The 12,811-nt window shown below is 47.9% G+C and overlaps 1 protein-coding gene across 3 annotated transcripts in view; it reads right to left on the reverse strand.

The window, feature by feature from the left end:
- The window catches only part of IBTK (inhibitor of Bruton tyrosine kinase), an 876,521-nt gene that overhangs the window by 202,699 nt on the left and 661,011 nt on the right, over nucleotides 1-12,811 (reverse strand). For all 3 annotated transcript variants that reach the window (XM_078648126.1, XM_078648125.1, XM_078648127.1), the window contains one exon: nucleotides 6,965-7,128. In XM_078648126.1, coding sequence (XP_078504252.1) covers nucleotides 6,965-7,128 — 164 coding nt within the window. The remainder of the gene's footprint in view (nucleotides 1-6,964; nucleotides 7,129-12,811) is intronic.

The raw sequence follows: 12,811 nt of genomic DNA on the forward strand, positions 1-12,811 counted from the left end.
GGGCCGAAGCGCCCGAACCGCTAGGGCCTCCAGCCGGGACCGCTGGGCCCGAAGGCGCCGCGGGACCCGGCTGAGGAGGGAGGGACCTCATGGCCATGAGGTACCGCTCTACCTCCTCCGGCGTCACGCCGTGCCCAGGGACCCGAAGGTGTGGGGCAGGCGGCGACGCTTGCGACTCCCTCGGAGCTGCATGGGCGGTGTCGCCTGAACCCCCGGCCGCATCGTGCGAGCGTCGGGTTGGGTCTGAGGAGCGATGATGCCTCTCCGACCGCTCATGCCTCTTACCTGAGGACTTGGATCCCGACGACCGATGTCCACTCCCGGAGCTGCGGGGACTCCGACCCCGCGACCGGTCCCTCGACCTCCCGTGGGACCGGGACCTGGAATGGCGCGGGTCCGACTGCCGGAGCTCGAATCGCTTGCGGGACCGCTCCCACCTAGCCTTCGACGTCAGGGCCCGGCAGTCGGAGCAGGTACGGTCGTCGTGGTCGAGGCCTAAGCACTTCAGGCACCGGCGATGGGGGTCCGTGACCGACATCAGTCGGTCGCACTTCGAACAGGGCTTGAACCCGGGAATCCCTACCGGCACCGATAGAGTCGAAGACTCAAAGAAAGAAATGATCGAAAAGATCAAAAAGTTTAGTCAAAAAATGACTAGGGGTAGAGCTTCTCCGGATCTGCGCTAGCTGGCGCGGAAAAAAGAAGAACTGACGTCTGCGCGCATGGGCGGCGTCTAAGTACTCCGACGACGTCATTCCGGCGCTAACGACGCCGACGACGGACGCGGAGCCGCGGACGACGCCTACGGACGCGCAGGGGTATTGCTATGCAAAAATTTCTGGATCCAGTCTGATGCCTGGGGATATTCTAAGGTAAGGAATCTATCACTAACGTGTCTCTTTCAGATATATGTGCCACCCTGGGAACAGGAGAGAGACTGGACCTGTGACTTGGAGCGAGATGTGAAGGCTGAGACAGGCTTGTATTTGGCGACATGCAACTTTGCCTTCCCATATCTAATCACCTTTATGTGCAGGAGGGTGCAACATGACTTAGAGTTGTTTTCTGAGCCCAGGCACTAAAGACACAGCTCCTACGGTTTCATGACGAATATCTGCTTCATGCAGTCACAGCACAGCTTCAATCCTGTCATTTTCAGAAGATACATCAGTCCCTAACACACTAGAAAAAAATTGGAAGCCGTCAAAAAACTGACAAGTTTGGGAGCTGAGCTCTGGATCCATAGACATGGAAAGAAAAGAAATGACTTTAGTATGCAGGAGTGGTGCTTAAATGCATCTCTGCTCCGTCACTTCGGAGCAGTATGGAACTAAAATGGAGCCACACAATGCCACTAGGAGGAGCGCGGGAGAACTGCTACAAAAATTCTCTGGATCCAGTCTGGCAACTTGGGAATATTCTAAGATGAGGAGTATGTGGTTAGAAGTGTCCATTAGAATGTAGATAGGTCGATTCATCTAGAAGGCATCCCTGTTTAGCATGTTAATATTCTACATGACCTCTTAGTGATTCCTGACATGGGGACTTTCTTTTAAATAAAAGCTTTTTTTAAAAGAGCAATATTAGGGCATCCTCCATTAAGCTAGAGGTATTTGCCTTGATAAAATGGAAAGCATCTAGCCATAGCTAACTGGCCCCATTTCCTCCCCACAGCCCACTTGTGCCCACGTTAAGACATCCCAACTGTCAGGTGCTCAGTGGAGGGGGCAACTTAAACTGGACATAGCACATGTGAGTATCCTCCCCTCTGTCCAGCTCCTCCTCTGGGAGGGACCCCTAAGTCGTTCCAACCCTTTCCCTAGGGTACTCAAGGGCTTACCCGTGTGTGATTCATTGTGAGTTAAGGCTCAAGCCTGAAACCAAGTCACTCTTTGACCGTCTGAGCACTTGGACTTCGTCTGGAACTGAGACTGCATCAAGGAAGACTGCTGCTGCTCCTGGTCTTGCTGTTCTGCAAGTCCTATTCTACATCTATGCCTGTGCTTCATCCAGGATCTTCACAAGACTTGTGGGCATCAAGGACACCCAACGTAATCTCTCTTGGAGTGAAGGAGTCACTCTCCTGCATCTAAAAGGCTCAGCAACACAGGTGGTGGCTCTGCAACTCCCTTGAGGCCTGACCTGTACTCTCAACAAGTTTGATGCCAGTATCCCTCGTCGGAACCGCTGTGCACCACATCAACTTGCCATTGCCAAGGCTTGTTGGCTCTGCACTCCAGAGATCTTCAGGCCACAAGAAGCTCCAGCATCTCTTCCTGACAAGTTAAGCGTCCTCACGTATCCTCTGCACCGTGGGCCTTCCTTCTTGGTGAGCTGCTCAAGGCCCACTTGCTACGCCTGTCTCTTCAGCCTGTGGGTCCTCTGCTCCAGTGGGCTCCCCTGCATGCTTGGGACCTGCTAGTGGTGAGTCCATTGGACCTTGCTGGTCCAAACATTGCTCCCTCTTCGTTTTTCATGCTAGTTGCAGCTGCCAAGGCTTGTTGGTACTCCCGCCGGACCCCGCACCACTGGTTATTGACTTCCAATGTGAGACATCTTGTGCACAGCTCCTGGTCTTCCTTGGCTGGTCCTCACAGCTGCAGCGACGAGGTCACTGTCAACACTTCTGAGCCGTGAATACAACGCACATGCGCGGGCCACTGCTCCTCGGGCATGCGCTTTGTAGACCCATCTTTACTCCGCATTGGAGTGAGAACACTAGACCAAAGCGCAGGCTTGGATCCAAACCATGTCCAGACAGTGGACAACGACCAGTCACGCATGGGTAACAAGACACTGTCTCCCTACGGAGCAATCGTGTCAGTCTTTTTCAGCTGGACACACCATATAAGGCATGGGGACATTTCCGGTTCACTCCGTATTGTTACCAATTAGTTGGGGTATTTAACCTTGGCCAGCCGCACTCCACACACAATCCACGGAGCCGCGGTTGGGATAGTAAGGCACTGGAAACCTCCTGCTTTTGTAAGTACGGCACAGCCGAGATGAGATAACCAGATTACAGGCTTTTCAAGTGAGTACTCCAGAATGGCAAAGCTATGACTGCATATTGTTTTACTCCACGTGCTATAGGTTGCTATTGAGCACAAATCCCACCGTTTGAAGGCTCATGATGTCAATCAACTGAATGGCAGCAAGTATGCATAATTTGACTAACTTTCCACCTCCATTAATGAATCGTAGACTACAACACCATTTAGTGACAATCAAAATAGAGCGTGTGTTTTACGTTATGTGTATGTATGTCTTGTATTTGTCTTTTTTCTTTTACAGGGCACTACACTGAAATAGGATGACATATTATGTCTAGAGAGTGCCGCTATCACCTTTTTCTAGGTCACTGTACCACCGTGCTGGATATTTCAACTAAAATATCTTGTGTATGTTTTTTTCCTGTGTTCTTTTTCCCACTTTGTGGAGTGCAAAAAAACGATGGATTTAGGCCCAGATCCTTGTACTGGGGTGAATGTATGACATTGTTCAACATTCTGTCCATCAACTGTGTTTTTTGCAATTTTCACCCCGAGTGGGCTGGGTATGCTCAGACGTGAGTCCCAGGCTCTCCACACCACTGGAGTCAAGCTATCCAGGCTGATGAAGGCTGATAGCCAGAAAACGGTCCTTGGATGCTTGATTCCGGTCTGGGAAAGACATGGCTTGGTAGTTCGGACTGGACTGTTCCCATGAGGCACAGGGTCAGAGTTGATTTGCATATAGCCAGAGTCTAACCCAGGGTGGTGTGGAGTGCAAAAAAACGATGGATTTAGGCCCAGATCCTTGTACTGGGGTGAATGTATGACATTGTTCTACATTCTGTCCATCAACTGTGTTTTTTGCAATTTTCACCCCGAGTGGGCTGGGTATGCTCAGACGTGAGTCCCAGGCTCTCCACACCACTGGAGTCAAGCTATCCAGGCTGATGAAGGCTGATAGCCAGAAACCGGTCCTTGGATGCTTGATTCCGGTCTGGTAAAGACATGGCTTGGTAGTTCGGACTGGACTGTTCCCATGAGGCACAGGGTCAGAGCTGATTTGCATATAGCCAGTGTCTAACCCAGGGTGGTGTGGAGTGCAAAAAAACGATGGATTTAGGCCCAGATCCTTGTACTGGGGTGAATGTATGACATTGTTCTACATTCTGTCCATCAACTGTTTTTTTTGCAATTTTCACCCCGAGTGGGCTGGGTATGCTCAGACGTGAGTCCCAGGCTCTCCACACCACTGGAGTCAAGCTATCCAGGCTGATGAAGGCTGATAGCCAGAAACCGGTCCTTGGATGCTTGATTCCGGTCTGGTAAAGACATGGCTTGGTAGTTCGGACTGGACTGTTCCCATGAGGCACAGGGTCAGAGCTGATTTGCATATAGCCAGTGCCTAACCCAGGGTGGTGTGGAGTGCAAAAAAACGATGGATTTAGGCCCAGATCCTTGTACTGGGGTGAATGTATGACATTGTTCTACATTCTGTCCAACAGTTTTTTTTGCAATTTTCACCCCGAGTGGGCTGGGTATGCTCAGACGTGAGTCCCAGGCTCCACACCACTGGAGTCAAGCTATACAGGCTGATGAAGGCTGATAGCCAGAAACCGGTCCTTGGATGCTTGATTCCGGTCTGGGAAAGACATGGCTTAGTAGTTCGGACTGGACTGTTTCCATGAGGCACAGGGTCAGAGCTGATTTGCATATAGCCAGTGTCTAACCCAGGGTGGTGTGGAGTGCAAAAAAACGATGGATTTAGGCCCAGATCCTTGTACTGGGGTGAATGTATGACATTGTTCTACATTCTGTCCATCAACTGTGTTTTTTGCACGTTTAGGTTTTGGCGCAGTGGCGCAACCTGGACCTTCGATGTAAGTCCTGTGTTAATGTGATTTCTGCAAAGTGTTCTTTGCTACACCTCTGAATGTGTGTTTATGCATCATGTGTTCTTCTGTGCTGCACCTCTGAATGTGTTGTAGATGCATCATGTGGCTTGTTTCTTACACCGCTGAATGTAGGTTCTGCATCATGTGTTTTCCTTCCCTGCAACTCTGAATGTGTTGTGATGCATCATGTGTAATGTGCATATGCCCCTACTTGTATTGTGATACTTAGGTGGTTGTTCTTGCTAGTACAGGTGGTGCTAGTGAGGTCTGGTTCCCTGCGTGACTTGTTCCTAAGGTGGTTAGGATTGCGTAGGTGGTACTTACCTGATTACCAGTAGTTACTGGTGGTGTGCTATTTTGTGCTACAGTGATTTTCTATATTATGTTCTAAGTGATATTCCAAGGGCTTGATACTGAGCTCGCCCCCTGACCAGAGTCCCAGGACCAGTGGACTCTATTGTGCCTTCCCTGACAAATTGCTGGGACTTGTCTGATCTCCCCGGGCCACTGGGGCCTCGCTGAAGTGTGCCTCGCTCACTCTCCTCGGCAGCTCGTGCCCGGCCGCCCGTCCAAGCCTCGAGCCGCGCCGCTCTCCCCTGAGCCGCGCCGCTTCGCTGGGCCGCCCGCATCCTGCCCCCCTCCTCCTCCGAGCCGCACACATTGGTCGCCCCAGACAGACTCTTGTAGCTAGCCGGCCGCCCGCTCAAGCCTACTAAGGAGATCACTCGCATTATCCCGCGCAACCAGGACGGAAGGTACTGTCCGATAGGCCCTATGTTCTAAGTTCTAGGCCTACAAGTATTAAGTTCTAGGCCTACAAGTATTATGTTCTAAGTTCTAGGCCTACAAGTATTGTATTCTAAGTTCTAAAAGTGCTGATCCCTGACAGTGGTCCAGGTGGCCCTGTCTTGTACATATCCCCTGTAAATTCTGCCCGTGCCTGTTGGCACATTGTAAAGTGTGTGTTTTATCTAATGTGTTTTGGTGTAATACAGAGGCTATTTTTATACATAACCTTGTGTGGAGTTTCCTTTGTGGTGGGCCTTGGGTGTTGTTGCTGGGGTGCGTGCGCAAATACTTAACTCACATCGCCTCCAAGTTTAGCCTTGCTGCTCGCGCCACGTTACCTAGAGGGTGAGCAGGGGTTATCTTGGCGTGTAACTCCCTTGCCCTGACTTAGGGGTGGTGGTCTCTGACTGACTTTGGGGAAAGCCCTGGCCAGCCAGGGATCCCATTTCTAACAGTGGCATCATTCACAAAATGGCTGTAGGGTCTGCTGGGCTGACTGTATGGGTGAGTGGTCGCAGTACAGAAAGTCCCTACCATAGCCCCGGAGGGGGTCAAACTGCTGGTGAGGCGGACACGTTGGAACAGACGGTTCAAAGAGTGTGCTGCGACCTTGCTGTCGATTAAGCACCTGAGGGATGTATCTGCCTTCTCGCAATAGAGGCGAGCGCCATCGAAGGGTATGGGTGCCAATTTCCAGACCAAGAAAATGGGTAGTATCTAACGCACACCAAATTGTGAATATGGCGGCATACCAGCCATCCTGAATGGCTTGTGTAAGCGTGTCACCCAAGTCCTCCAGTTCAGCAGGTTGTACCTGAGTGACAGGGTCTCAAAAGCATTAGTATATCAACCCATTAGGTGCAGCTGGCACTCTGCTCACTTTGTTAAGGAAAAAAAGTATTTGGTAGAGTCTGCATTTTAGAGGGAGCTCAGAGTGTGAGTCTGAAAGGGATCAAAAAAGTAAACTGATGCCAGTGAGCATAGTGGCACCTTATACAAGCCCGTGGCATTGCATCCAGAAGTGATACATGGGTATGGCTGGAGCCTTATGGTATACTATGGAGCCACTTGGAGGCACTGGCAATCACAGCTGTGTGAAGAATTTAAGCATTCAGTCTGGTGCCTATATTAAAAAAGCAAGGAAGCTGTGGGAGGAAGTATCTAAATAAATCCAACTATTTATTTTTTACGTAATAAAGAATGTTATTTCTTTAATATATTTAAATGCTTTACCCATAGCACTTTTGTGTTTGTAAGCAAAAGAATGGCAGAATATGAAAATACAAATACCTGAATGAGGATGCTATCCAACTTCCGGAGTTTAGAGATCCACTTTGGTTACCAGGTACAGGCAGTGGGGTAGATTGTTTAGTTGCTGTTGTCTTTTCGTATAATTTCAGTTCCAAATTAGGATTTTCATTTTGGGGACTCAAGACACAAACTTTGCCTTTAATCTGCATGGGCAAATACATTAAGCAAATTATTCAAATAATTTAGAATGCCATGGAGTCAATAAAGCACATGTAATAAGAGTCACAAAAGGTTTACAATTTCATCCTACCAGTGATATTTGAGACTTACAGCCAAATACATTTCCATCATTAAAACAAACAGCGAAAAAGCAACTCCCTTGGATGGACTGTACGAATGTGATTAATTTGCTTTTACAGAGGTCAGACTAAAGTAGCAGAGTATGGCCATGGTTTCAGCACAGGTGCATACACGTCTCCCTCCCTGAGTGATGTGCACTGCATAAAAGATGGTGTTGTATTGAGTGTTTGCAGTTTACCCTACCATTCAAGAGGATCATAAAGGCCTCCACAACGGTGGGGAGAGTGACAGACTCGCTACACTTTTATGACTCCTTTAAGGGCAGAGATACACTTTGATTACCATCATCAGCAGGATCATCAGGGACCTCTCCCAAAGGGCACGCTGGGGAGGGATGCACATTATGCGTATGCCACAACAAAGGAATTGCACTCTTAGCATGTACCTACAGGAAATGTCTGTCCTTGCGCATATTATATATTATAAAAGTTGCAGTCACTGGGCCATGGTATTGATTCATTTACAAAGAACTATTCACAAGTAATGCTCTTTGTACTGCAGGAATAGCAACTTTTTGCCTGATCATGGGTATGACAGAAGGGGCAAACAGAAATGTGGGGCTCCTTGGTCACACAATATTGCTCCAGGACAAAAAATATGAGTGACAACGCCTCTTGCATTCTCAGAGAAAATCCATGAAAGGGAAATGGATTTGTTATGCTTTATTAGGAAACTGATATTTATAAAAAAGCTGGTTCTGGGCATTTCTTACTCGTTACTACAGAGCAGCGGATTTTGTATAAGAGCCAATTACTCTAGCTTCCTGAAGCAGGTTTAGTCTGATCCTGTCCCATTGCTTGAGATCAGTGGCTTCCTGAGGACATGTATCCATGCTTAGGTCAGGTGAAGGTTTGTAGCTTAATGATGTGTGCTGTCACCAAGAAAAGGGATCTGCTGGGCATGAAATGGGGTATTCTTATGAATATCCTGACCCTTTACAGAACACCCCTTGTGCACAGCATTGACAGCTTTGGTCTAATTCTCACATCCACAGGGAGCCAGTGTTACTCTTCCAAGGTGGGTGTGTTTTAAGGTCCTGCGCCCAGGAATCAGGCACATTCTGGTCATCTAATTTTCAACCCTCTTTAAGGCTATCAATACGATTCTATGGGTGCACTCATGAGCAGATGATGCTACAGAAATCTAAGAACCCCATCTCCAGTGCTTGTTGTTAGCTCTACCCAGTGGTTAGTAAAGTGGAGTGGAATCATCATTTAGCACCTCCCTCCTCAGGTAGACATTGATAGACCTCAAGGAGCTACTACAAGGGCATCCCACACCCCTACTACCTAGCAAAATCGTAGAACTTGAAGAAATCAGACAACTTGAGGGTAATCTGAAATAATAATTGATTCAGATACTGCCAGCCATGAATCAGCCTATTAAAAGTGGGACAAACGGTATTGCAAAGCATCACATCTCCCTGGATGAAGGTCATCAGGCACTTCTGATGTGCCATAATTCTCTGCAGCCCCTCAGTGGATTATATTTTGCTTGGAAGACTGAAAGACCGAACAGAAATATCAGGAACAGTAATAAAATTGATCATATCATTCCTTCAAGGATAGGAATTTGTAGAGCGCACTAAACCAGGAATGTGTCAAGGAGCTAGGCGGAACGAAGGGGAAGCAAGCATTCACAAACTACGAGGAGAAAAGCCAGGTCTTTAAGATCTTCTTAAAGGATTCAAGTGAGTTTGCCGTGGTGATAGAAAGAGGCAAAGTGTTCCAGAGTCTGGCGGCCTCCACAGAAAATGAGCGGCCACCCCACCTGGAGCAACGAAATCTAGGTAAGACAAGCTTCTTCTGAGTGGACGACCTCAAGGTTCTGCCCTGGGTGTGCCAGTGGAATAAGGTTTCAAGGTGAGATGATCCAGTACCATGCATGGCCTTGAACACCAAAGTCAGAGCCTTAAGGGTAAGGCTCTTCCTGATCGGAAGCCAATGCAAGGCATTGATTCCTTCTCTGATGGACTGATGTTTGGGGATGTTCAGTATAAGTCTTGCCGTAGCATTTTGCACTACCTGTAGCTTGTTCAGGGAGCCTTTGCTGACATTGAGGTTTAATGCATTGCAATAATCAAGGCGAGAGGTGACTAGGGTAATGATAGTGGGCCAATGAAGATCCGAGGGAATGTATGGCAGCACTTTCTTAAGAATACTAAGAATATGGGAACAGGTGCTAACCGTGCGATTCACCTTGGCATCGAAAGACAGGCCCTTATCAAAGATAACTCCTAGGTTTTTGGCAGCTGTCACTGGGACAGAAAGAGGGCCGCAGATTTCAGGTCACCAGGCGGCAGACCAGATTGAGGGCCAAAAACCAAAACTTCGGTTTTCTCCGTATTAAGTTTAAGAGAGTTGTCCTTCATCCAGCGTATTATGCTGGTCATACATATGTTAAACCTTTTAGCAACCAGCTGCAAATCATAAGAGATGGATATAATGATTTGCGTGTCATCCACTTAGGAGAGGACCTGGAAGCCTAAAGAGCTCCCCAGTGAGGCCAAGGGGGTCACATAAAGATTGAAGAGTGGGGCTAAGTGAGGAGCCCTAGGGGACCCCACAAGAAAGACTGAAGGACTTGGCTTTGAACCCACCGTAACTGACTAAATTGGTTCTGTCGTGCAGAAAAGAGTGGAGGAGCTTTAAGGCCTTGCAACTGACACCAACATCCTGCAGTCGCTGAAACATGCGAACTGGGGAAATGGTGTCAAACGCCGCCGAGAGGTCCAGCAGGATCAACACCGCTGTTCCGCCCTGATCGACCTGCATGTGGATACAGTTGGAGGCTGTAACCAAGGCGGATTCAGTGCTGTGCCCTGCCCGAAACCCGTTCTGGGAGCTATCCAAGATGTTGTGGGTTTCAATGAATTTCATAAGTTCAATATTAATACATTTTTCCAGCATTTTGACAGGGGTGGGGAGAAGGGAAATATGCCTGTAGTTCTTCAGTTCTGAAGGGTCGGCATTAGGCTTCTTAAGGAGGAGTGAGACCGTGGCCTTCCTTCCAGATGTTTGGATAGTGTCCGGATAGAAGAATGTTATTGAAAACTTTGCACAGGAACTCAGCTTTAAGATCGGGCGCAAGTTTAAGAGTGGAAACCATACAAGGATCAATAGGAGACCCGGACTAGAGGCCAAGTAGGAGTTCCTTAGTACAAGAGGCTGTGATAGCTGTAAACAGTGCCAAGCTAGGCATAGCAGGTAGGTGTGCCAAAGCGCAATCTGTGGCAGGCTTGCTTTCCTCGGAAGGGGAGAACTTGTGATAAGTTTTCAAGACTTTCTCCTGAAAGTAGAGGGCTATGTCGTCACAGAAGTCTTGGGTAGTATTCAGGAGTGGTGCTCCTGGGGGTTCAGTAATTTTTCGGATGACTTTGAAGAGCGTGCTAGATGAATTATCGGCTGACCTAATCTTGTCAGTAAAATATTGGGATTTTGCCCGGAAGATGGCACGTATATAGTCCTTCAGCAAGGATCGCTGTATCATTTTTTCCTGAAGGCAAGGGGCCGCCCGCCACCTCCGTTCTTGCCAACGACAGAGCTGTCCAAGAGTCCTAATTTCATCTGAGAACCACGGGGCTGAGGGTTTGGCTCTCTTAGTAATACAGCATAGGACAGGAGCGACAGTGTCCAATGCATTGGTAATCCAGTCACGGAAACCCTATGCCGTTGTAGGACAAGCAGTGGGGCTACTGGCTGGGGTTAAGGTCAGAGCCTCCTTCCAGTCCGTGGCTGTGATCTTATGTATTCTTCTACTTAATATATTGTTGGGGGGTACATTAGACGTGACCTTAGTGAGAGAGGGAAAGGTGACATCAAACTCAACCAGCCCATGGTAAACCCAGCTAAGAGGCAGGACAGTCTTGATACTAAGATTAATGTGGTTGACAAAAATGCCGTCCAGAATGTGGCCGGCCCTGTGAGTGGGGAAGTGAATAAGTTGCTCAAAGCCAATGGAATTCATGAGGTCGAGAAAGTGTACAGAATCAGTGTCCAGGTTACATTCAGATGGAAATTGAAATCCCCAAGAATTGTATAATGTGTCATGATAGTAAAAGGTTCTAGAGTCTGGCCCCATGTACAAAGAAAATTAGCCCTGGACCCCGGAGCATGAAAACCAGAAGGCCAGAGGATTTGCAGTATTCTCCAGATTTATTACCGGAGATGACCGCTTCTAGAAGCGAACCCAGGGCACCCATCAGCAGGTTGAGGGTGCAGTTGAGAAAGTCTAGAGCCACAAGGGCTAGGCCACCACCCATTCTGCGGGGTCGGTCATGTCTATGGATAGTGTAGCATGGGGGAACAACAGCGGTCAGGTCGGGCCTGAGTGTTCCTTAGCCCAGGTTTCGGTGATCTCAGTCAACAAATTAAGATTGATTCAGCTAAACCATAATGTTTATGGGGTTTCAGAAGAAAAATGTGCTCTGTGGGGGTTCACCTTCACCCATTCTATTTAACATTGTTATGTGCCCACTTGCACATAGAATGTATGTACACTGTCTGCAATTACAGATGCATGTTGATCACACAAAGTTCTACCTATGCCTGGCAAATGATTCAGAAAGCCAAGGTATTATCAATAATCGGTGGTTCATGTTTGTTACAGTGTAAAAGAAAACTACAACTGCACAAGCGTTTGAGTAAAGAATCAAAAAGAGGGAGCTCGAAGAGCAGGAAAGGGAAATGTAAGAAAAGAGAAAGGTAAGAAATGGAAAATGAGAGGGAATTAAAGAGAGAGGGCATAGCTCTGGGGAAAGAACATTTTAGGATGACAACAGAGACAGGTACATCTGGGGAAAACAACTCCACTCCAAACTCTTCAGGAGTTCTTACCAAGGATTCAAAAAGATCCAGTGGACATTTTGTAGAAGGACCAGATATTTTGGAATGGTTTGTGAGCTGTGAAATTATTTCTGAGGCCCAGGCTTAGGATGAGATGTCTACTGCAGCAAATCTCACAAGTCAGTTACCTGTGTAAGGAACAGCAGTCACTGGAAGGATGCATGCAGCTGAGAAAATAGTGTAGGAGTGATGAAGGAAGGTCTGATTAGGTTTGGCCTGAAGTTATCTCAATACCTGCTACGGTTTATGGACAATAAGCAAACAGATTGTGTACTACTTGAGACTTGGTTTCACTGAGTACTTTGTTATTGGAATGAGTAATGCAGAGAAATCGAGGCTAAGAATTTTTATGCTCTGAATTAGTTGATGGTTAAAAAGCAACTCATGAAAGAGCGCTCAACCTCACGGCAATATCTGTCATATCTCACAGAGATGGAACCAAAGAAATATGCAGTGTTGGCTGACAAGTGATTAACAGGATTAACAAAGGGCTGGAGAACCTTAGCCCCGTCTAAGGGGGAAGAAAAACTTCACAGACTTCTCCTGAGAGGCAGCCTGATCGGAGGACAGATGCTCATGGCCAAGAGTTCGGGATACCACACTCTCCTTGCCACTAGGCTGACTTGGACCCGGTCATTCTTGATCTTCTTCAGAACTCAGGGTAGGAGAGGTATGGGGTGGA

Source organism: Lissotriton helveticus, chromosome 6 (genome assembly GCF_964261635.1).
Source record: "Lissotriton helveticus chromosome 6, aLisHel1.1, whole genome shotgun sequence".
Lineage (NCBI taxonomy): Eukaryota > Metazoa > Chordata > Amphibia > Caudata > Salamandridae > Lissotriton > Lissotriton helveticus.